Source organism: Leuresthes tenuis, unplaced genomic scaffold (assembly GCF_036924035.1).
Source record: "Leuresthes tenuis unplaced genomic scaffold, fLeuTen1.0.hap1 SCAF_16, whole genome shotgun sequence".
NCBI classification, from domain to species: Eukaryota; Metazoa; Chordata; class Actinopteri; order Atheriniformes; family Atherinopsidae; genus Leuresthes; species Leuresthes tenuis.
Genome location: NW_027325370.1, coordinates 20415991 through 20442142, shown reverse-complemented (window position 1 = coordinate 20442142; position 26152 = coordinate 20415991). Strand labels below are relative to the sequence as shown.

Sequence of the window (26152 nt, the reverse complement as noted above, 5' to 3'; positions counted from 1 at the left end):
GTAATACAGTTAACCTCTGCACAATGCTGCTGAAAAGGTTCACAGAAAACATGTGATGTCTATGAGCTTGATTTATCAGTGTAGCTTGCTGGTCTTTCAAGTAGACGACAGCAGATCAGATTATCATTGGGCATATAACTGAAAGTCGAAGCTTTCAAAAAGAACAAAATATGTACAAAAACAATTGAGGACAAGTCTGACTTTCATTGCATTCTTTATATTCTGTTAATATCGCAGTGACATTGATATGTCAGAAATCTTCTCTCATTGGCACAGTATCTTAATTCACTTTTTGACGACGCATATTTTCCTCTGAGGCGACTCCATGTCGTCATTTACCGTCATTTGGAAGTATTATAATTCGCAAAAGGAGACAGAAACAACTTCGAGAAAATGGGATTTCTTTTCCCCCTATCAAAGTGTGTCCCGCCCTCAGGAGCAGAGGTGCTCCAAGCCTCCCGAGTCGGATTGAGGGCAATAAACTTTACGCACAAGTTTCCCTCAGAAGCACACCGACCGGGGACCAGAGGTAAGCAGCGTCATTCTTACAGAATTAAAACTCTCCAAGTCAGAGAACAATATTATGATCTGAACGTTGATTTCAACGGGACGTCACATGAGCACGGACAAATACAGAAATGTTTAGCGGCGTATTGTGTCATGTGTTCTTTTTTTTCATGGCGAATTAATGAAAGTCTGCTGTTCCCATGTAGGCTATGTCGTGACAGTCCGGGAATGAAATAAGCGCTTAATTTAGAGTGAATTTAAGATGATAAAGTTACCTTTGAGGCTGAGTTCCTCATCATAAATTATTTAGGTAAGGGTACGCGTCACCATAATTGAGATCTGTCTGGCTTTTAGTATTGACGTCCTTTGTGTTTACGCGGACTTTAAGGAATCATATGCGTTAAAAGAGAGTTTGCACGTGCGTTTGGTATGTGTCACCGTGAGCATGAGGATAAAGGTTAGTTTTTTTTTTGCAAAGCACTCGCCGTTTGAATTTCGTTGTAAGACTTTCCCTGCACTTACCAATCGAGCATCAACCCAAAATACCGCTTTTATTCACATTTAGTATCTATAATGCCTTTGGAGTCTTTATTGATACCTCCAGATTAGTTTCTTGCTTAGTTCAGCTGATTTTCTTATTAATCGTGGTCCTTTGTCTCTTTTGCATTTTCCCTGTCATCTACTTTAAAAGTTGTACGCACAGAGACAGCTTTTGGATTTAGGTTTCTTTAAAGATGAGGTAAGTACTGGTAAAGCACGATTGCAGTGGGCCTGTGCCAGTGCAGGGCTGGTAAAATGATTTTGTTCCCTCTGCACACAAAGACATCATTGATTCCCTTAATGGGGCTGCAGTGCACTATGTGTTGTTTTGTAGCTGAACGATGAGGAACAGAAACAGATGTTAGATTTATTTCTATGACCTGTAGAAGGTGATTACAGTGCATTTGATTTTCTTACGTTGTCTTGAGTGAATTCATTTCATGTTTTGCTCAGATTTGACAGATTACTTGACATGACTAACAACAAGGTTTAAACATCTAAGTATGTGTAGTAACTTTTGCAGCAGGATCTCCTTTGTTAATAGAGCAGGACAGGTGGGCTGTTAATGTAACAGAAAAAGTGATTTAAGTGTCCTTTGCCCTCTGTAGAAACTCCTTTGGTGGGAGTCTATTCCAAGGACATGAAGTCTGGAACAAATGTGATAACGTAAGGTTTAGAGAGAGTACTTAAATCAGTTTGAAACATTTTTCATGTAAATGTTTACAGACAAGTTTGTCATGCAGAACAGTCTTTGGGTTAATCTCTAATTTTGAACTAAACTGCTTAGTAGGAAATGTCATAAGTCTTTGTTACTGGCACAAATGCAAGCAGTGCGGAAAAAAATGGAAAGTAAAATAAAAACACCTGGTTTCCAGTATGCTCTCTGATTTGAAGTCACATCACTTGCTTACAGGATAAGGCCTGACACACTCTGTCTTGCTGCCTTTCCCAGTCTATCTCTGTGCAGTATGTTATTACAAATAAGAGCCCTAGAGAACTCATCAAATTCATTTATAATTAGTGCATTGAACCTCTGCCAGGATATATAGTAGCAAGAGCACGGTTTGTTGAAACACTTTGTACTCAAGCTACTAAGCTGCTGTTGTCAGATATGTACAGCCAGATCAAACAACATTCTCACCAGATTGTAAGGATGTAGACAGCTTCATTTGAATACAGTAGATGCAGAAGAGAGTCAGATAAGCTGTTCCCTTTACAAAACATCAAACGCAGTTCAATCGTATGGTAAACTGTGTGATGGGATGTTTGGTCATTTCAGCAATTTGTTGGGTGAATGTTATTGTATGTATTTCCTCCATTTAACTTTGCTGTTTGCCAAATTTCCATGTGCAGACAAATATAAAGCAGAGCCTTCCTCCCCTGTGGTGTCAAAGCGGTAGGTTTGGAAAAATGTGTATTTGGCAGGGGATCAAATTTAAAAAAGGCAAGCTATTAAGTTGAAACCAAACATGTTTTCAATGATAATAGGAACATATGATAGGAGACCAATTTTTATCAGGCTGAATATCAAAGAACTCATGTACTGTAAATACATTGTTAACCACTTGTTTGCTTTCACAGGCTAAAAGACGCCAAATTCCTTCCTGTCTGGGATAAAGTCTAATGTGCAGAGACATTGGAAGAATTGAGATTTTAACTTTTTAGACAAAATGAACATTCAAAGGGCAACGTTGTTTTTCTGTTTGATGATGTTGTGCGTGGACGTGTGTCTAAGCCAGAGAGACTGCACAGGCATAGACTGCCCTGCTCTGCAGAACTGCTTTGAAACAGTTCTAGAGAAAGGTGCCTGCTGCCCCAAATGCACACAAAGGGGCTGCACCTGTGAGGGCTATCAGTACTATGACTGCGTCAAAGCAGGCTTCCAGAGAGGGAAAGTCCCAGAGGGGGAATCTTACTTTGTGGATTTTGGAAGCACTGAATGCTCCTGTCCCCTGGGAGGAGGGAATATAAGCTGCCGTTTTATTCCATGCGCTGAAATCCCCCCCAACTGTGTTGACGTTTTACAACCTGCAGATGGATGTCCGCAATGTAGGCGTATTGGTTGTGCCTATGGCAATAAGAAGTATGAGGCAGGACACTCCTTTAAGGTAGACCAGTGCCGAGTTTGCCACTGTCCAAATGAAGGTGGCAAGTTAATGTGCTCACCCATCCCTGGCTGTGACCTCCATAGTGTTAATAAGCCCATGTGGGCAACAACCCCTGAGAACAGCAGTCCTTTGAGAGACATTAGCAGCGGTCATGACACACGACAAGTCAATCTTGGAGAACCATTTTCCAAGCTTGCATTGAGAAACACTCTTCCACTGTATAAGCAGGACCCACCCAGTTTTGGCTCAGAGGATTATGACTACACACTGGCAGAACCGACATCTTCCACAATTAAAAAGCTGGCCCAAAGATTGGAATCTACTATAGTACCTCCAGCTTACCCAGAGTCCAGCTATACTGCCATCATCTCTCATGATGACAGGAGACCTGAACTGAGGAAAACTCAAAATGACCCAAATCCAGAGAGGAGCAACAAGGATGAGGTCAGACAAAGCATAGGTCCAACTTCTACAGGGGTTCGTAAGAAAACATCACCTACAACCACAGAGAGAGAGACTACAGAGAACAACAGGCTCCAACAGGAGGTTGGAGACAGAACCATGATACGCCACAGTAACAGAGACAAAGTGGTGCAGGAGATTGTAAAAGACACCGCACATACTAACCGTACCAATACAAGGGTCCGGCACTTTGGCCAGCACAAAAATGGTCAGACTACTCATACCAGGAATGGAAACTCCCGTCCACGGCAAGAAAAAGTATTAGAGCATCAGGGTCACCTGTTTGGCAAAGAGAAACAGGGTTCATACCCCACAGCCCAGTTCAGAGAGGAACATGGTACAGACCCCACAGCCCAGTTCAGAGAGGAACATGGTACAGACCCCACAGCCCATTTCAGAGAGGAACATGGTACAGACCCCACAGCCCAGTTCAGAGAGGAACATGGTACAGACCCCACAGCCCAGTTCAGAGAGGAACAGGGTAAAAACCCCACAGTCCAGTCCAGAGAGGAACAGGGTAAAACCCCCACAGTCCAGTTCAGAGAGGAACAGGGTAAAACCCCCACAGTCCAGTCCAGAGAGGAACAGGGTAAAACCCCCACAGTCCAGTCCAGAGAGGAACAGGGTAAAAAACCCACAGTCCAGTCCAGAGAGGAACAGGGTAAAACCCCCACAGTCCAGTCCAGAGAGGAACAGGGTAAAAAACCCACAGTCCAGTCCAGAGAGGAACAGGGTAAAACCCCCACAGTCCAGTCCAGAGAGGAACAGGGTAAAAAACCCACAGTCCAGTTCAGTGCCACCAGCAGAGCTCCGATCAGGCTGAGGGAGGATGGTGAGGAGCTTCAAAGACAACCTCAAACCCTCTACAACTACCAGTCTCAGGACATGAAGGAAGACACAGAAGGTAAGTCTGAAGTATGTTTGACCTTTCATAATCAACTGCACAACTCCTTTGAATGTTGACTTAAATGACTGAAAGTCATTGAATTAGAAATCTGAAATATAAAAGGTTTTGTTTCATTCAGTTCCATAATGTGATGATAAATTGACATTTAGTTCTTCCATCACATCCCGTCTTTTGAAGTAGAATTCATATTCACTCTATTCAGGCTGGCAGAGATCCAGGGAAAAACAATTGCTTGTGGAAAATCTGTTTTCCTGAGATAGCATTTATCTACCTAGCTCAGGAGAGGAACTGACTATATTTAGAACATACTTGTTTTCATGTACTCAGGTTTAGTGAACAAGTAATAAGCACTGCTTTCATATTCTGATAGCCACTGAAACTGATTTATCTCTATACTTAGCTCCAGTGGATAAAGATAATCTGGTTCTTACCAGCTCTTTAATTTAGGTAAATGCCACCTTAGATGAAGAGCAATACATGACGCATTACACTGTTTCATTATTAATATAACAAAAAACTAAGTCAAAATGCTGAAGCTTACTGTTTTAATAGGTATTGAGAGGGTCAGTGACAGCCAGGAGCTGTTAATTAAATGCACTTGATAAAGCTGAAATTTTGCCATTTGGCTGGTCTGAAGCATTCGGGTGTGTTAACACATTGTCGGGAGGAAAAACATCAGCAATGATTTTAAAGAGGCAGTCGTTGCTGCCCATTAATCTGGGAAGGGTTATATGGCCATTTCCAAACAATTTGGAGTCCATCATTCTACAATCAGAAAGATTAATCACAAGTGGAAAACATTCAAGACAGTTGACAATCATCCCAGGAGTGAACATCTCAGAAAGTTCATCCCAAGGTAAGATTGTGCAATGCTCAACGAGATTTTAAAAAGCCAAGACCTCAGACTTACAGGTTTCAGTTAGCACGTTAAATTCATGACAGTCCAATTAGAAAAAGACCGAATAAGTGTGATGTGTTTGGAACGATTGCAGGACAAAGCCTCTTCTCTCTAAAAAGAACATGGGACCACGGCTTAGGTTTGCAAAGTTTTATCTGAACAAACCACAAGACCTCTAGTACACTGTCTTTTGGATAGACAAAGTGAAGATGTTAGTATATATATTGTTTTGTATTAGTGACACCAAACATATCAGCATCCCTCCAATGGCTATAATAGCAGCCATACTGCTGCCACTGGGATGTAAAAGAAATGATGAAGTCGTTACAAGGATGTCGAGAAGATTATTTTGAAAAACACTATCTCTTGAGGTCTAATGTGCACTTAGATTGGCAAATATTCCTGGACATGTGCCTCAAATGTCAAGTTGATATCTCAACACATTAATGAGTTACAGCAAACAAAAAAATCAAAATGATCTATTTCTATTTGAATTAATCAGCTTTGATATTGAAATGAACATACTGGAGTAATATATTAAGCTCTCATGTTTCATAATCATGAGAACAGATCATTGAATAGATTATGTTCTGTCATTTGTCTGACTGTTGGTCCCACAGTGTCTGACAAGATGTTGAAAATCGGTTTTCATGGGAAACTGAGAAAAAATTATTTAAAACAATATATATATTTTCAAACCAAGCCATTTTTTGTTAGATAATTGGATACAAACCTGATTGTTGCCCCACCACTCTTGAGTGCAGTACCTCAGGCCTTGGGTTTTGTGCTGTGGCAGGTATTTGAGACCATGTGGTAAAGTTCAATATTTCTCATACTTATGTTTTTTGTTTTTAAGGGGAAAAAAAGGAATACAAGGAGAAGATTAAGGTCAAAAGCAGGAGACCTCTTGCAGCATTGCTGCTTGTACCTCGAATAGACTATCATATAATTATCCAAATTTATGTTGTCATCAAAAATTTGATGTTATGCAGTACTATAAGTGTTAAGCACAGAAAAACTTCTGGCAGAGGACAAAAATAAGATGTATTGTACTTTATTGTTTTAAAGCACAGTTAGTCTCTATATCAAATGCTTCCTTATGAGTGAAGTAAATAATGAATGAGTATAATGTCTTAGCTACACCATTTCATCTATTCTCTGGTGAAATTATCGAAGAATCTGTTTCAGGACTCTGACAAGTCTTTCTTATTATTTATGTTTTCTCCAGCAAAGTGGAATCTGTAGGTACGTAGTAAACCTGCTTTACAACACTATGATTTTTGTTGAGACCTGTCAAGATTTTTCTTTTCTTTCAGCACTTTGCTCCTACAGGTATGTATAGTGTATGCCATTTCTATGTGTATGTGTGTGTGTGTGTGTGTGGGGGGGGGGGTATTACAGTAGTTATTATAGTGGTAAAACTGAAGAAAATAGGTTTGAAACCTGTTTAAATGTCAGTGAGCCAATATAGAAACACAGAACCTATTTCTAAATTGTCTGTAGGTAGCTAGACTAAATTCTGATCTTCATGAAGAGGTTAAAGTGAAAGTCAAAGTGAGGTTGTCTTTTCCTCCAGGGATAGGGTGCTCAAATTTTCTGGTCTGCAGTTTGCAGGATGGAATGACACAGAGAGTTCACTGCAACGGGCTAAAGCAAGATTTTGAGTGCAGTGACCTGTGGAAGCACAAACAGGAAAAACCGAGCTGATAAGGGCTTTGACTAATGCTGTTATCAATGCTATTAGCAGAGGATGTCAAAGTTATTTGCACAGGAAGAGAGAAAGTATGTATAACAAGCACGTGGCCTTTCTTTCTACAAAAGAGTTGCTTTTGCTGTGGCACACGGCCATAATTTCTTTATTTTTCTTCGGTTTATAACTCCTGCTCGTTTGTCCTCTTTCTTTCCAGACAGTTGTGTTGTGTGCCCAGATGGGGGATGGGATTGTTAAGGCGTTCTGATGCTAAGCTGACCTGGTATAGGATTTCTTGGGGGTTGTACCTGTGAGCAGCATAATACCCATGTGATGAATGAGACTGCTGTTATCGCTTGATTGCCAGACACTAGTCCCTGTTCCCTCACGAGTCAGTGTGATTACCCATCTCCCACAAGGCTGTTGGTTTGCCCGTCTTTCTTTCTGGCAAACACTTCGCTTGAAGCACACCTTCACCCATTTTCCTTCTTTAGCAACCACAAACCACCACATTGAACTAAACTAGAATGTTAGGTCCAAACAAGTGGTAAAAATCATCTAAGGGGAGATTAAGTAAACTGGAAAAGCCCTTGTTTTGATCAACAAAGCTGTCACAACATGTTGCATCTGGGAGTGAGTTGAACCAATGTATAATTTTCCGTAGGATGAAACAGGAGGGTGAATTCCAGAAATGGCCATGCAAGAGTTAATTCCTACTGTACCACTGCTGTTAAGAACGGTTTGAAGATGATAGTTTACCGTGGTTAATCCATGGTGTCTTCCAGGTCATCTGCAGTAATTTTGGTCTGTCTTTCATCCTTAACATGTCCTTACTTAAAAACAACCCAATGCACATGTCGCCCATACTTATAAAATAAAAAAAGATTATCTGCTCCAGATGCAGGAAACCGCTAATAAAAGACACCACAGTATAAGTAAAAGGATAACAGGATCTGAGCAGTTCTTTTTCTCCTCCAAATACATTATAAATGAATTCTTCATACAATGTTGTTTTGTTCAGGCTGCACTGGTGTATTGATTTCTACTACAGAAAGTATGTATCACTAATGAAACTTGAAAACCACTAATTAGGTAGGAATTTTTCTCTCAATGTTATTTTTACCTATCAGCTCCAAAATCAGGATTTGGATGGATTTCCTCTGGCAAGAAGTGAGCAATTTCCCATATTCTGGTTTGTGAACAGTCCTTAGAATGTATATGGCATAATAAGGCAATGGGGGAGCAGGTTCAAATTACAAGTCTGCGGCAAATGTTTTGGCAGAGGCGTGTAGCAGAATATATTTAAACCAATTTAATGTGCGAGAAAAAAAAAAAAAAACAGTCTCATGCAGATGTTGCATAGCTCAACATTCATACAAATATATGTGTTTGGGTGTGTCAAGGAAATGTGTGGCTCCTTTGGGTAGCACAAGCTTTGAGTCCAGATAATTTAACACACCAATAATGACAAGTCTTTACAAGTGGTTATTAGGGTTCCACTTAGATTATTTAAGCACAAGGATATATTCTTGGATTGGAAGTGAATATGTGAAAAGTCCTCAAGTCCTCAAGGCCTCAAAGTCCTCAGTTAAGACTAAGTGGGCTTGCAGAAAGTGGAAAAAAGATTGATTGCACGATTACTGGCTCACAATCTCGGGGAAATTAAGGCAAAAATTGGCAATTCTTGAGAAGTGAATTGCCTGTTTTGGAAATGAGGTCATAGTGATAGCAGGAGAGCCCTCCCTGTTATGTCACAGCCAGCTGTTCTTGGACAGTTATTATGTGTTCCAAAAGATGCAGTATCTCTGTAAGTAGTCATGTTGAAGGTGGGAAGAACACTGTGTCGCCTCCCCCCAGCATAGGCCTGCGCACACATTCAAGGACAAACACACACACACACACACAATGGTAGACTGACATGTGTTTAGGCTGTAATTCGGCCACGTGACTTTGTGTGTCCAGAACCGTTTGCATGTGCTGTTATTCACATAGTTGGTAGAGTTGTCTTTCATCCACCTGTATTGTAAATCACTGCCAAGTCCACAAAAGAAAATACACTTGAGCCTTGATTAGGGTCAACGCACCACTTTATGACATCTCCAGGCATGTAGAGAGTTGCCCTTTTTGGTTGTTATTCAAGCTCCATATTTCCAGAGTGTGTGACGTCACCAGTTTTGGATTTAGACAGAAGCAAAGCATCTGGTGTTTAGGTTTGTCTAATACACAGATATAATGACAGGCCTGGAACAGAGAGATACTCTTCAACCACCTTTAAAGTATATCTGTAGCAACTCTGGAAGCACAGTAAATCAAGGTAGTGTAATTATTGCACAGTGCAATGGGATACATTTCTATACAGGCTTAATTAAAGGGACTGTCAAAGAGAAAGGAAGAGATGTGGTTAGATTAGACACTGCTTGGTTAAACATGTTTGTCATTGTTTTCAACTCCAGTAGTTATTTTGGAGCTGACGTATTCTCCTTTGAAAACAAAATGGAAACACGGTCATGAACTGTATGTATTGTAACAGTGTACAGGATTTCAAGACAGACACATGGAGCAAATTTTGTGTTTGTTCACAACAAGTAAGATGATTTCATCAAGAGAAAATGAATGGGTGTCAAAAGAATGATGGCGAATAATTATGTCACTGTCTTTGGAGTTACTTTCACACAAGTTCCAAGGGATTTCTTTAACGGCACAGCTGGCAGAGGAAATTTAGTTATGTATCAAAGATTCATTGTCCCTCTCAAGGTTTAGATTTTCTTATTTCTAGACCTTTGAATTATGCACACTGCTGCAGTTGGTTGCTCTGCTCCGAGTAATGACTTAGGTCTTATTATATAGGGATGTCGGGGGGGGTTTCAGCAAAAAACTGGTGGATGTTGAAGTTAAAGTGCAAAGCAGACCTTAAACACTCACATGAATCTGTGTTGAGCATTGTCTATTTAGAATTGCAGCAAGAATTTTGCTTTCCTCTTTATGACCTCTGCCCTCATTTAAGGCTTATATTGCAGCTGACTATGCTGTGAAAGACCAATTAAAGCTTTTAGGGGGTTGTGCATATATTCTTTTTCCTCTTCTGGACTTGCTAGTGGCATATCTCCAGGGAAGGCTGTCAGCTGGTTCACTGACTGCTCCTCCACTTTGGTCCAAACTAAATTACCTTGAAAAGTGCTATATGGGTTGCCTGATAAATTCAACTCAGACCTGCAATCTTGTAGCGCCATTATGATGTAATAATTGTTGTTTTGAAAGAAAAGTCTCCTCAACGACTGACTGCATTATTTTTTTTCCCATGCTATCATTAACAACTCTAGCAGGGAGAGCAGTGTTGCTGTGTAGAATTGTATGGATACATTTAACAAAACATTTAATTATTGTTGTAAAAGATTTGAGTAAAAAATAAAAGTTGCATTTCAGGTGTCTTTCGTTGTTTTAATCATGTATGGTCTGTCTGACAAAGAAGACACGATTGCCATGAGTTGGGTCTTGTACAGTAGTCGGGGGGGGGGGGCACAAATCAACACTGGAATGCACTGCCCTGTTATTGAAGAAGCACGTGTGCATTTTTATTTCCTGTAAAATGAAAGATGTGCGTTTCTCTCTGTCTGCTCCTTGCCCCAATTTGAAATGAAGTGCTAATGTGTTAGCCTTTCACTCCACTCCAGACGTGATTAACCAGGAAGTCTCTATAAATTACAAGAGCAATTTTACTTTGGAGGGGATTTCATAGAGTTTTGGGTTTCATACTTTTCCTTGCCAATTAAAGTGAGTGCAGAGTCGAGGAGTCTGAAAAGAAAAACACACATAGTACCTGCACTTCTTAGCATATCCTCTCCATCAAGAGACCATCTCTAGGAGACAAGGGTCCCAGAAAGGATCAATAACCAGATTTCACAGCATCTCACTGATGGAATGTTCAGATGGCAAAGTTTGATTATGCTATTCCAACTGAATTCACATTTTATAAATGTATACATTGACATTGTTTGTGTTTGGATTTCCTAGCAGTGTCTGTCAAAGAACTGGTGAAGACCTGCTGTGAGACCGGGCAAAAATGGGCTTCAGCAAATGGCCACTGCAACAACATGGAGTTACCCGTGATAGATAGGCACTCTATTTGCTGGTGAGCCCATTATATAACATTCATTCATTGAAATGATCAACAAAGTGAATATGAGAATTAGAAAACAAACAGTAATGAATCAAGAAACTTCAAACTCTTATTGTATTTTCTCCTCTGACTAACCATATTTCATTTGTTTTTTCTTTGGAACCCTGAATGGTCCTCAGAGTCTTGACTGGTTAATTATTAAAAGTGTCATTTCAGCTACCCCTTCTAATTAAATTCCTACAAACCAGAGAACAGCGTTCATTCAGCTCTGTGGCAACCTACATGGGGAAAATTGTTGCTCCTGAGGCCTCAGTTGCAGTCCAAACACTTCTGTAGTCGTTTCTCACGCGTGCTTTTCTCTGTCAGGACTGCCCAACAACAGTGCTGCCTTGGCTCCCTGAGAGAAAGCCAGTGCTTGGCTGGAATTAACACAGCGAGAGCAGGAAATATGTGTGGAGAGGATGACAACAGCAAATGTGGGATTGATTCCTACAAGGCAAGTATCAGTGACCAGGTAACATGGCAAAGGGGTCAATTGTGACGTTAATCTTAAACACACCAACTTTATAGTCTGCTGTGTTGTGTATGCATGTTCTCTGAGGATTACTGCTGTTGTGCCAATTCCCTTTCCCACTGTATTTGATTTAGACCTACCCATTTAGACAAAATTAGTCTGTGTATGTTAGATTTAAAGATTCCTGCTGTCCTACCGGGACATCTTAAAAGTAGATTAGGGAAATGTGTCAAAACTCATAGGCCATGTCAAAATTAGAGGGGAAATCTTGTATTTAAATTATTTGGCCTCTCTGAAACTAGAAACAGTAGCTTTGGTACTTAGTACTTGATAATGGCTGTCAATGAGGGCCGACTAATTGACTGTCTAACTTGAATGAACGATGTTCATCCCAAAGCCACTCATCTGAGCTGTGTTGAAGGAATGAATCTGTTCAGGGACACCTCAGCACCTTGAGACCATTTTTGACACTTCAGTGTGCTACAGTTGTTGAATATTGGCCTTTCACCACCTTTGAGAGGTACCCCTGTAGTTTTAGTAATATTATGCCATCTACAACCACACTATAAAATAGCAGCCTTTAGCTTTGTGTTTCGCCGTGCCACTGTGCACTTGCAGTGCTGATCTAGCTTAGATGAGAGCGAGGCTGTGCTCCAGGGAGACTTGCTTTAAACTCTACACTTTAAGTTAAATCTACCAAGGTAAAAAGCCAGTAGCTCTGCCATTTTCGCTTCAATGGTTGCCAGATAAGAGGAGTCAGTATTGTATTTGAGACTTAGGATTATTGTGTTTTGATGAAACTTGTCACAGGCAATAAGTCATATAAGGCTATCCGAAGGTATAAAAAAGTAAGACCAGCTGAAGCCCTTTTGCGCTCGCTTACAGTTCTTAAGGATGTTCTTAACTTGTCTGATGGACTGGAAAGACATCAGAGATGGATAGACAAACATCCATCTCCATATTTTATGATTCTAAAATTGCACTACGAGGACTGTTTACAACTACCAAGACCTACAAAATGTATGACTCATTGCAGATATGGTTATTAATGTGCATCAGACGATGCTGAGTACGGCTAAGAACTATGGAATATAATTTGTTTTGGTGGAATAGGAACACATTGGATGATGCTGAGGTTAAGGCATCTCTAAAGTAACCAGAGCACATCTTGTGGGGAATATAAAGCTTGTTGTGAAATCTGTATGCATGTTTTGGCATTTTACGTGATCCCAGTCATGATTATCAGTCTCATGATGAGAAAAAAAAACAGATTATCACCAAAGTTTTAGTTCTTGTCTCGTGCAAACCATAGGTTTCATGCCATGAAGTTTGTCATAGAGCCACCAAGTTATTTCAGTCAGGATGTATCATGACATAGGCTATGTGTGTTTTGCTGTGACTCTGCTCAAGTGATGCTCTTTTTAACAAAATGTGGAAGTATGACACTGGCTGTCCCTGAGATGACAGTGCTTTTTAGTATGTGGATCTTCTCTAACCTTAACCTAACTACATGTATGTGGAGGTAAAGGCTCCATTTATAATATAGCTGAGAAATGATCACCATTTAAATGAACAAAATAGAAAAACAAAGAAAACAATCTGCCAATTCCGGTTGAAGGTTAGCGAGGTGAGAGAGATAAGATGCAGAGCTAAATGAGGGAGCTAGGAAAGACTAAAGTTGTGGACAATAGAAAAGGACTTACAACAACCACTTTTGCCAGACCTATCATTATGCCCCTTTAGGCTTAACTGTATGGCCACTATGATTGTCCTCAAAATTTCCTGGCAATTCTTGGCACTAGTTTTCAGACATTTCTTTGAAAAACTTCTCATGTTGTTTTTGTCCACTTGTAGCTGAGTTATTAAGATCAATTCTTACTCTCAGTATGGTACTTAGTACTGAGTGTTTTTATAAAATAGCTTTTTTTGGATGCTTCCCCATGTAAATCACTCCCTCCAAAGACTTGACATGATCCAAGACTATGTGATCAAAGCCTGCTTTTTGTGAACTGCAGGAGTGCTGTGGCTGCTGCGCTCTTGGTCTGCAGTTCCTCAAAGAGGGGCATCGCTGTGAAGCCCACCAATACCTGGATTTTCACTGCCAGCACATCTTTCTCTCTTGCTGTGAGGGGGAGGAGAGGAGGGGGCACACTGTCAGAGAGAGGCCTGCTCTGGACTCCACTCCACCTCCAAGAAAAGGTATTATGAACAAATACTCACATGCACTAATAAGCAATCTTGACATACAGAAAGAGGAGGTGTTTTAGGGTAGGATCCACTGCCAGGGGAAAGTACAGATTTAAACAAAAAGTCATTCATTTTCTTTAAACTAACTCTGAAAAGATCCACCCAACCCACTGAAAAAAACAGTGCACCAACTAACTTTGTTCAGCCCACACTCTATTCTATTCATTACATCTCTTAATTCTAAGAGCTCTGTCTGCGTGCCTGCTGGGCATTGACTTCAGTCCTTTTTTTTGTAAAAAAATAAACAAAACGTTTTCTTACACTGATTTGTTTTGGCTGCTGCAAGCTGAAAAACATTGCTCATGTCATACTAATACTGAAACTGTTTCTAGAGCATTTTCTGCCTTGTGGTCATAAGCGATAAGGAACAATTGTTTTGGATGATAATTCGAATTTAAGATTTCATGCCAAACATTTGGCCCACCTCACAGCTACTGTATGTGTGAAACAGTATCGGAAATAAAGCTCCAATCTTTTGGTGCATTTTTCTTTCTTGTTGTTGTGTCTTTTCACGAAAAGCCATTAAATGATTGCCCTTGAAAACGTGTATGGGATGTAAGTGATATGTTACCGGTATGTGGCTGTGGTTGCATCAAGAAAAAAACAACAAAAGAAAACCTCTTTGTTATTGTGCATTGTTGAAACAAGGTTTTCTTCCCTGTAATTAACTGTGTATTTAGAATGTGTTTTCCTTTATGTTCTTTTTTTTGCCTGTGTGAACAAAGGTCACTGCCACAATAATTTTCCCTGTGTTGTAGAATCAGACAGCCTGTACTCTAAAGAGGCCTTCTCCATCGGCGAGGCACAGGATGGGGAGAATGCAGTGGAGGGTCCTGTTGAGATGGAGGACATGGATGAGTGCCTGATATATGAGGGCAACATCTGCCACCACAAATGCATCAACACGCCTGGCTCTTTCCGGTGTGAGTGCTTCCCCGGCTACGTGCTGCAGGAGGATGCTTTCACTTGCGCACAAGGTAAAGTGGAGACCACCAATCTTATTTCCACGGACGCTAAAACACAGTAAAGCCTCTCTCCGTTCCATTTACTCTTTAAAATATGATATACAGCCTGCATGCTGAAAAATCAGAAACACCCATTTTGCTCTACACATTTACTCGGCATCATTTTCCTGTCCTGGTTGAGTTCCTTCCGTCTGCAAAGTCTGATACAGCCTAATAATAATTTTGCTATTCTTGCACTGACATCCTTTTCCTGGATCTGACACACAATTCTGCCATTGTCAAAAAAGCATTTCAGCTCTGTTTCTCACTTTTTGTTTGTCATTGCTGCTTAAAATCTGCTCAGATGTACAGTTAAGGGGTATTTTCAGGTAATCCTATGCAACGAATCAGACTTTAATCAACAGTGGCTTTTACCAACACAAGCCTGTCTGAACAGGATACTAATGCCAGCAAATTACAGTGAGGTATGGAGCACACTAATAAAACCAAATGTATGTCTGCAGGCAACAGTTTTTCCTGTCTCACCTCCATTGCTATTACAACTTTCATCCGTAGCCACTAGCCTCTTATGAGCGGATGAAAACGTAGGTATTGCACAAGTCTGTAACTAACTGCTGAAGATGATGGAGAGGTGGAATTGGTGATTACAGTGCAATTCATTGCTCCTGTGCTGACATTATTCATGTTCGTGCAGAGATGGTGGATGAAGAGAACAGACTGAAGGAGGCTGACAGAGTGCTGATGGAGGCCACCTCACCACTTCCGCCTCCCTCCCAGCTGGCTATCTCACTCAACCCCTGTGAAGGTTAGACATGCAGCTTAATCACGGGAGATACGTATGTCTTCATTAGAGTAGAGCATGAATTTTGCAGTAGCTTAATGTGTTTAAAGGGGAGCACAGGCTGCCACGGACTGACACATTGTTATTTCAAGCTCACCCTTTCCATGAAATGTGACAGAACGAGCATTTTGGATCAGACGCCTCATTCTCATGGGTTCTCCATGTCATAATCTGTGCGGGGTCGCATTTTGTTGCTCTTGTTTGGTCTCCATGACACCAGGGTGGAGGTCCCCTTGACTCTGGTCCAAAAGAAAGAAATACAGTATGTCCAGGTCAGGGATCAACCTGGAAAAATGAAACGAGCAAAGACCCAGCAATAAATACTGTCATGTCTCCCACGCTGAGCTGCAAAGCTCTCCTCTGTTTCTGTGTGAATAGTACTGTGTGAAGCACTGGTACGGAATAATTTATCTGACCTGACGATGCAGTATTATTTACAGGTAACAGCCTCTGTGAGCAACAGTGCACCCCTGTGGACGGACAGCCACAGTGCTCATGTTCGCCAGGATTCTCACTTAGACATGATGGGCGCTCTTGTGAAGGTAAGGTACTAAAACCTTGTGATAATTCAGAGAAAAAAAACAGGTTTTCTTACATCACAATTTGATTGCATGTGGAAATTTTGTGCAGCAACCGACGTGAACAATGGGCGCTCAAATTTCAGCCGTCTTCCTAGTTTTCTTTTCCAGACAGAGGAATTTGGTTCCAGCTGAAGAGACTTTCTTGGCGAGACAGTCTGCTACTGATTTGTCTTCTTTCACTCATCAGCGCCTCTAGATTTGCAGTGTAGATACAGCTCTAATCCCTTGTGGGAGAAGTTTTCATCTTGTTTCTGAACTGAGTCTATATACCAGAGGGATTATTCCAGCTATCCATGCATTGTCATGATATATCTCACCGACTGCATACCATAGATACTCATTATTTTCCACTCAGAATGGTGGTGGACTGTGTGTTTCATCATTAGGACAATCAGCTACTGCACTGTGTCTAAGCTGTCTCTCAGGGGATATATACATAAGTTGAGCCGTAACCACTCATCTGTCTCCAGCTTGGCAGCAGCAAACTGTGGCAGCAGCTACACAGAGAGTCGCTCATCATGGAGACAAACTTCTCACTGTGTGGGGGCTTTTCCCAGAGTGCCACATCCCTAATCTCTCGTCAAGAAGAGGGTCCGACCTGTCCATTTAATCTGTTTCTAACCACTGACTGTCACACACAAAGACCACGCAGTGCTTGACGTTTATTGTACTTGTTGTTATCTGCTTTCTCTAAATCTATTCTCCCAACCTCATCATCTGTGCACTTCTCGTTGTTTATAGCGTCTCTTCACACTCACACATTTGTCTCGATTCTTTTCTCCAGACATAAATGAGTGTTTGTCTGCACATGCCTGCCAGTTCAATGAGCGCTGCATGAATACCGAAGGGAGTTATGTCTGCCAGAGACTGATCACCTGTCCCCCCGGATACCAGATCAACAATGACATTTGTGAAGGTACTCTACACCTTATCAACTGTTATGCTTATCAAAACATCAAAGTTTTTTTTTTTACTTCCAATGCAGAACTGAAAGGAGTATTTTGTATTGACGTATGTTTTAGAATGTGAGAAAAGTGCGTTGCTCAGGAACAATCACTTTTACCACCACTGAGACTTAAGTATTGAACGTTAGATATTTGGAAAATCCTTCCCATCCTATAATGATTTGATTACATATTGAAGCAAAAAGAAGAGGGAATAATAGAATATCCTACTCTTACTTTTCTCATTTTATTTGCTCTACCTTAACTCTATGAGGACCTGCCTGGCTTGTCTTTGTGGGTGGTGCCCAACTTTGGCATGTAATCGTAAACCTCCCAATACGTCTCATTATTTCCATGGACCAAAAACTGGGTCTGCTCAGAGGCCCCATTCATAAAGCTGCTCCGGAAGAAGGGCTGTAAGGGCTGTTAGCCACTTTAGATGGGTTTATGTGGCTCAGACACACAGACAATACAGATAAACTAATCTACACTCCTAATGCATGCATGTCTTTTAACAAGTGAAATATGTTTATCTGTCAGCCTCCAAACAGTTGTCACTTTAAGCCACTGATAAAAGTGGTGAGTCCAAAAAAATTCCCCAATAAGTTTAACCCTCTGAGGTCTATGATCACGCCGGCGTGATCAGATCACATGACATCATCACGGCTCAGACCCCAGATGGTTAAATGCTATGTAAAAAAGTAAACAGAAATATGACACAGCAATCTGAAAGTTCCTTTAAGCCTCAATGTAATTGTAATGAGTGTAATGGAAAGATATGAAGTGTTGCAGTTTAGAAATTATATTTTTTCATATTTCAATTTCTCTGGATTCTCCGAATATTTAAAGGTATTATGTAAGTGGGACTGTTTTAACTTTTAGCCTCGTCACAGAAGGGTGATCCCTCTCATAACTTCCATATACTTGATCACTTTACAGACCTGCTTCCAGATAACTTAGTTAACTGTAAGATATATCACTAGGTGGGGTTTTTTTTCACTGCTTTTCCATGTCTTTTGCTACCCCATTCCATCTTTTTAGAAAAATGCAACTAACATGAAATCCATGCTGACATTTGCAGGAGGTGGGCTGGTGTAGAACAAACCCCCCCCCCCCCCCCCCCCCCCCCCCATTTTTTAAAAAAAAAAACTCATGGAAAGCATCGAACCAAAAGAAGACACAGATTGAAAGTAAGGCCAGGATCTGGCTGTAAACAAATAGGAAGAGGGAGGACATATACATTGGAAAGTAGTACTAGACTAAACACGGGTTTTTGAAGCAATCAGCCAGTTAAAACCAAGGGCTGCTGTACCTTGACCTTATTGAAAATTATCATAAAGTTAATGAAAGATGGTGGGAGGAATTTGTAAGAAAAGACGAGGAGTCTGCAATGACAATCAGACTGAACTTAGACTCAGTTTTGATGTAGGTCTGCTGCACTGAAACTACAAGCGCAATAATTGTTAAAAAGAAAAAAAAGTGCTTTTTATTGTTACAAATAGGCAATGCCATATACATATATCATTATGTATAAAAAGATTTGATAAAAAATACTTTATTAATTAGATTGGTAATATAAAAAGGAAACTAAAAGTCAGAAAAGTGAAAGATATTGCTCATACTCACCCCCCTGTTCTTATATTTATTTACATGAATCCCAGTTTGAACTCTATGAAAATAATCATTGACCAAACGTTTTGGTTTGACGGAACTGTGGGATGGAATTATCTTCTTTTCTTTCATAAAGAATGGTCCAATGTTTCCTGTTCCAAAGGAGATAACAAAAGAAGAATTAACGCCCTATTCATTATCATTCGGAGGATTTGACAAGCTCCGATAATGGCTGCCACTTAGATAATTCTGGGTCATTTCACTCTGTTAGGAACCTTCCTTTAAAAAAGGGAAAAAACAAAACAAAACATTACACCCAATCCAATGTGAGAAATCAGATCAGGAAGCTAAAATGAACAGAGTTCATAACTGAATATCAAAATAGATTTTTCCACTAACACTGACACTCCCCAGTTTTCCGGGTGTCGCCCACAGTTTCCATTTACACCAACCAAAGCAGGTGAGGAGATCATAGCAAAAACATGTTTGTGATTATCTGTCTGAAACATCCCTGATATGTTCAACATGGTGGTTATAGCCTGTGCACCGCATAGTAATATTGTATTCAAGTATGTACGTATTGTAGGTGTGGAAATAAAAGGAGTGAAACAAGAAAAAAAACTCTCAGGACTCCAAAGGGCCTGAATTCTCATCAGCAAGTGGAGACTTTTACGTTTTTGGTTTGTTAAGTTCCTTCCTTACTGGGAGGGCAATCACAGCCAATCCTTCAAACATTTATCCTACCTCCCGGTTTTCCTCTCTCTTTCTTCATCGGTGTCAGGCTCACTCAGCTACTCACAGGCTCTGCCAGGTTTGTGTCAGACGCAAGATGCTCAATCACTATCTCCTGTTTAGAGACCTATCCTATATCCGCAGGGCTGCCAGCCAGAGCTGGTTTGGGCCTCTTTACAGCAATTACAGTGGCAAAACCCTGCAAACTGGCTTGAAAACTTAAGATATTTGAGTCATACATAAGCACACTATATTGGATTGCATTTTGTGAGTCTTTTGAGCTTTTTATTCCCCCCCAGGTTTGGTTCATACGGCAGTAACAGATGTTAAGAGCTGATTGACAGGAGGGAAATCCCCCAACTGGCAAGTGGTAGAGAGCACTGGGGAAGTGTAATGCATTGATCGCTGACTCTTTGCACATAAAGAATGATTTCGACTTTTGTTGTTTTGTTCCAAAAGTTGTCTTAATCTAACTCATCTAATAAGCTGTCATTCAGGCCATTTTGGTTGATTAATAAATGTAATGTTTCATAAGCTGTCATAACTGCAGTAAAAGTTGCGATCTGTCATGTAACCACAGTGCCATTCAGTGGGAAAATGTAGCATTACATACATACATAGTCAGTCACAACTGTGAATTTCTTCTAAATGCTTCTTGACTTGGAATTTTGTCTTCTGCCAACAGACATCAATGAGTGCGAGCAGAGAACCCATAACTGTGAAGTTGGCTTTGATTGTGTGAACATAGAGGGTTCATTCAGATGCAGGCCCAAGCCTCGCTGTCCTGTAGGCTTCAGCCAGGACACACAAGGCAACTGTGTAGGTAAGAAGAAACATGTAGGCGCTGGGTGTGTTCTGTTGCTCATCGATGTAACATTTAGAAAAAAAATATACGAAAACAACATGATGTAAAAAGGGGGTTTTACGTTATGTATCACAGCCATTTTTTTTCTCTGATTTTCTCCTTTCTTTCTGCAATTACTTTTTAAAAGCCCATTGTTGATACTTTACATATATTTATCCTCCTGACTCCACTTCCTCAGGAGGTAGTATGCATGATAAGATGAATAAAGTCAAGATCCAAAGGTAATTATAGATTTGTAGCTTTTCACATACACAAAATATGTTAATTAAGTCATTTTCTGTGTCAGTACTAATTGCAATTGTAGCCTGTCTTTTTGTTAATGATGGGAGTGTGAAGGTTTTCATTTATTAAAAAAAAAAGGAAATGAATAAAAAAATGTTTTTAAAAATCTATCTAGTTTAATCTGCACTACACGCACTGAAGAAACAAAGAGATTGCTGCATTGTGTTTACATCCCACAACAAGAAATGTTTAGAGATCCTTATCTTGTTCCCAAACATAGGGAGAACAAGTGCAGAAATTTCCCCACGGATGAATCAGAAGAGCTGCAGTGACAGAGGGGTTAAATGCCACACAGACAGGAGATCAGAGAAGTTGCTGTTAGGGGTTGCAAAGGGGTGGATAAAAGCCAATCCTATGTCCTTCTCCAGTACAAACTGATGCTGTGGAATTAGCCCCCAGGGGCAGGAACTGGGGCATGTTGAGGCAGCCGACGCCACTATAGTGTTGGAGAAATGCTCTGAGAAATGACAAAATGTAGAAAATGTCAGACACACGCACACAACAAAGTTATCCAGGGGAATGCAACTGTGTGATGTGTGCTTGCTTTGATATCACAGCACAGTGTGGCTAAAGAGATGCCCTCTGGTCTCTCATGCCTTCTCTTTGAGACTGTGGGGCTTTCCTCCTCTTATAGCTTTCTTCATCTTTATCTTAAACTCTATGTGTCTCTCCATAATAGACATTGATGAGTGTGGTGCTCTGACCCAGCCTTGCAGTCCAGGTTATAACTGCATCAACACAGCAGGATCCTTCACGTGCAACAGAAGGATAATATGTAGCCGGGGCTATCACGCCAGTCTTGATGGATCCAGATGTGATGGTAAGATTCGTAATAACACAAGCATATTTAAGCAGATTTGATACGCAGACTCAGTGCAGTAGATGTCTATTAGGCAACAGAGGTTTGAGTTTATCTCACTCACACAGAATGATAATAATAAAGAAGTTAAACAAACTAGATAGGACATCAAATAGTTGAAATTCTGACAAAGAATAATCACGTTCGATGACTATTTTGTGAACTGTTTGAGTTCACAAAATCAGACAGGGATGGGAGCTGGATGTCTTTGCTATCACCTCACTGATTACATGTGGCTCCTCTAGATGTCAATGAATGTGAGGGCAACCTGCATCAATGTGGAGAGGGCCAGCACTGTCAAAATTTGCCCGGCTCCTATCGTTGTGAGTGCCAGACAGGCTACCAGTATGACTCATTCAGGAGGATGTGTGTAGGTGAGTTGGAAATCATATGTGTCATCTGTGGCAGAATGCTTGCTAAATTGCTCAAGAAAATTGGACCTTTTTGGTTTTGCCTCCTTGCTCTGGTGTTCTACCCATTCTATTGCTTTTCACTTCTTTTTCACTCCAATGCACTATTCATTTTCTTTGTCTGCCTCCTCTAGTCCTGCTTATTATTCAGTGGCAGAGAGAGCTGCTGCTATTTCCCAGTAGCCACTGTGCTACCGATCACGTCTCCTGCCTCTGCTGCTGCTCCCACTGCCTGTGGTTCACTGTGCTGTGTTGTGACTCTCATAATAATGGACTCCACACAAGTGTTTAGACTATAAGCAGACAGATGGTCCCCTCACATCATATTCACGTTGACACACACGCACACTTGCACAGGCTTGCACATGTACACAGTAGTGCAGGACAATAAACCTGCACCCACTTGCTTGCACACATGCACTTGCACACATGGGTGCAAACACACAAATGAAAAAAATACCCCTACCCAAGTACAATGATGATTCTGCTGCTTCCAACTAGATGTAAACGAGTGTTGGCGCTACCCAGGCCGTCTGTGTGCCCAGATCTGCGAGAACACCCCAGGCTCTTACGAATGCTCGTGCACCTCTGGTTTCCGCTTATCTGCTGATGGCAAGAACTGTGAAGGTGTGTTTGTGTGAATGTCAGTCGGCATGGGTGTGTGTGTGTGCATGTTGATGCATGTTTTTGTGAATTTGTGTGTGGAAATATGCGTGTGTGTGTGTGTTCGCATCAGACTTGTGTGTGTTCACAAACCATACAGCTTTCAGGGCAGAGTTCATATTGGATGTATGATCTGATGTATTAGTGTATCTTACTGTTTATCATGCCATGCCTTCAAGCTGGAACCAGTAAAGGCATAATTGGCTTAATAACAACATCTTGTTTATGTGTCAGGATTGAAACATTGAAGATTCTTTGATCAAGTGAATTGTGACAGTAATGAGCACTAACCTCTAATCACCAGATGTGAATGAGTGTCTGGCCAGCCCATGCAGTCAGGAATGTGCTAACCTCTATGGTTCCTACCAGTGCTATTGCAGAAAGGGTTACCACCTCAGGGAGGATGGGCACACCTGTGAAGGTGAGGCACGTTCTATTAAATACTGAAAACATCACTTTAATACCATATTTATAAGTCAGATTCACACAGTTTATCCTCTTTGTCATCCAGACATCGACGAGTGCTCCCAGACCATTGGCCATCTGTGTACCTACAAGTGTGTGAATGTTCCAGGGAGTTATCAGTGTGCCTGTCCTGAATATGGATACACCATGTCTCCAAATGGACGATCTTGCAGAGGTGATGAATGAGTACCCTCAACCAAACACAAGTGCTCCAGCTCCTCCTGAGCTAGTGGGCCGCATTGCATTGAAATTTGATTAAAAAAAAATTGCTCAACACCCATTTAACTCTTCATAGACTGTGCAGTAATGATCCTGCTCAAATAGGTATAATTAGTAGCCTTATATTGGTGTAGTAATTACACGCTCTATAAAATTTTATTGGCTCAAAAATCTTGTGTTGCTAATTAGATTTTTTTTTTTACATGAACAGTCATTTTCTACATATTTCCACCATCTTGTGACTAACACCGGCCCTTGTGAATTCCTTGTGTTTTAGATATTGATGAGTGTGCCACAGGGGCCCATAACTGCTCTTTAGCTGAGACCTGCTACAACATCCAAGGAGGGTACCGCTGCCTTTCTCTGAGCTGTCCACCGAACTATAACAAAGTGTCCAACACGTAAGTTCTAACAGCTTCTTAAAACAGAAGAGATATAAGTACCTTTTAATTACGAGGTCTTAATGAAACATCTGTGATATGTCTTGTTCAAAATACCACAGTTATGCAATACACTTCTCTTTTAAACCATAAGTTTACAACTCTTTTCATTGCTACTAGTTTTAAGAGAAGTGAACAGCTCAATCCCACTTCACTCTATTCCGCTGTTAAAACTGCCCCACAGCGTCGAGCTACCATTGAAATGGAAATGTGGAGGGAAATTACACTTCCTAACCCTTGAAGTACACAGAGCACACAGTAGGAGCTCATACAACAAACATGCTCAGTGTATCACACACCAGTCTGTCAGAAGAATACTTGACAGGCAGTTTTATTCTCAAATGTGTCAGCTTCGCACATCTTCAACCACAGACTGGTGGTTTTGATCTCTTAGGTCTCTTAGGTGGTTTTGGTCTCTTAGGCACAATCTCATTGTGTCTTATGTAATAAACAGGCCCAGGTTGGTGAAACACTGCAGATAAGAAGGCTGAAGTCATATACCAGCCGGGAGAAACTTATGTGAGAAACAGTTGCTTACATGGGCTAAGCTTAGCTCAAAATTCTTTTTGTAATGGCAGAAGACAAATTGGAAATTGACATTTCCATCTTCCAACAAAAAAAATTAAGAACAACTATTAGAAGTTGGATTTCCTTATCATCATTAGACATAGTACAGGTAGCATTACTAGCTAATTTCTCTCTTAAGTTAAGTGCACTATATAACTGCTGATGAGATTTGTCATTTTTAGACAAAACAAGCCAAATTAAGTAGATAATTTCTAGTAAATATCTGTCTGATGGTATCAGCTATTTGAATGATCTGCTTTATTGATGTGTATTCTTATTTTGCCTCATCAGTCTTTCTGTAGATATTATATTATATGTTTTTCTTTTTACCTTTTGCCCTATTAATGTATAGGATCATAATTTCTATGATTATCTATTTGTAGTATGATGCTTTTCTGTTTTAATCATTCTCTTAGTGTCCAACCTCACTATAGTACAATTAATCCTGTCTCCCCTGACTTCTGCAGCATTGTTTAAATGTGCTTTGAAAGTGAGGTTTCCTTTCCTGTGTCATTTGTAGGCGCTGTGAGCGGATCAGCTGTCCCAACTACCTGGAGTGTCAAAACTCTCCTTTGAGAATCACCTACTACTACCTCAGCCTCCAATCCAACATCGTCATCCCCGCTCAGATCTTCCGCATTGGACCCTCTCCTGCCTACTCTGGCGATAATGTCATTGTGACTATCACGCAGGGAAATGAGGAAAACTACTTTAGCACAAGGAAGCTGAATGCCTACACGGGTGCTGTGTATTTACAGCGACAGGTTGAGGGTCCAAGGGATTTCCAAGTCACCGTAGAGATGAAGCTTTGGAGACAGGGATCATTTACCACTTTCCAGGCCAAGATCTATGTCTTCATCACAGCCAACTCACTCTAACAGCTGCTGTGCTGTGTTTCCAGTATGGACCCTAGCACAGTTCATGAGGACTTCTCCTATCACTATTTAACAATGCCACCGTCTGTTGTGATGAGTTTGAACAGTTAATCCTGCTCTCATTAGCTGATGCTAGTATCCAAACATTGCTGTAAGAGAAATGGAGACGCTGACTGCTTTCTGTCACTTAGTGTTTTTACTGTGATTGCACACATTGAACACATTCCATATTTCCAAAAAGTATTTGATAAGAATCCAGTTAATATGTACGTAAAACATGAAAAATTACAGCTTTTACATATCTGTGTTTCCAATCATCCTGTTATCATATTTGTAGTATGATTCCTTGGGTGAAATCAGTTTTCTACAACTATATGTCTGACTGCTTTTAACCTTCAGTGCTGCTTTTGTTCTGTCCTTGAAGTATTTTAGAAACTTATTTAATGTTACTCCATTTGTGTGGTGTATTTTGTGTCCTTTAATGAGACATATTATGGATGGATGTATCTTATTTTTATGCTGGAGTCAAATAGCAATAAAGTATTTTAGTAAAGTATTTAAAAAAGAAAGGACTGCGAGTGCTTGATAAATCTGTGTTCATGGGTGTTTGATGATATAATACTTCCTAGTATTTTTTACCTGACACTCTCATGTTACATTTAATTAGGTACCAGCATTATCTTATATATCTCTATATATTTCAAAGTTGTTAAGATAAATAGGTTGTACCATGTCACACAGTGAATCTCCATGCTATTACTCACATACCTTCTCACAGTCTGCTGATTAGCTCAACGTGGTCTTCATCACACTGCTCTCCATGTGCATACATTTAATTTGGCT

At 40.5% G+C, this 26152-nt stretch overlaps 1 protein-coding gene across 4 annotated transcripts; it reads left to right on the top strand.

Annotated features, from left to right (window-relative positions):
- Window positions 1–429: 429 nt before the first annotated feature.
- Window positions 430–25878, top strand: LOC140272461 (fibulin-2-like). Of its 4 annotated transcripts, none has more exons than XM_072367932.1 (17): window positions 430–529; window positions 2629–4521; window positions 11127–11241; window positions 11596–11725; window positions 13759–13942; window positions 14749–14967; window positions 15650–15760; window positions 16237–16338; window positions 17162–17293; window positions 20350–20487; window positions 21491–21631; window positions 21916–22044; window positions 22582–22707; window positions 23048–23164; window positions 23255–23383; window positions 23705–23828; window positions 24955–25878. In XM_072367932.1, exons 2-17 carry the CDS (start codon window positions 2718–2720, stop codon window positions 25310–25312), a joined length of 4059 nt encoding a protein of 1352 aa, XP_072224033.1. In that variant the 5' UTR covers window positions 430–529; window positions 2629–2717; the 3' UTR covers window positions 25313–25878. The 4 variants fall into 4 exon arrangements, with proteins under 4 accessions (XP_072224033.1, XP_072224031.1, XP_072224032.1 ...); XM_072367930.1 differs by having other exon boundaries at window positions 16225–16338; XM_072367931.1 differs by having other exon boundaries at window positions 11124–11241.
- The last annotated feature ends 274 nt before the right edge of the window (window positions 25879–26152 follow it).

Excerpts from the sequence above, each read along its gene's own strand:
- LOC140272461 (XM_072367929.1), top strand. The coding sequence starts at position 2,718 with ATGAACATTCAAAGGGCAACGTTGTTTTTCTGTTTGATGATGTTGTGC. Across the intron at positions 4,522-11,123 it reads CATGAAGGAAGACACAGAAG|CAGTGTCTGTCAAAGAACTG; the intron begins GTAAGTCTGAAG and ends TGGATTTCCTAG. Across the intron at positions 23,165-23,254 it reads GGATGGGCACACCTGTGAAG|ACATCGACGAGTGCTCCCAG; the intron begins GTGAGGCACGTT and ends TTTGTCATCCAG.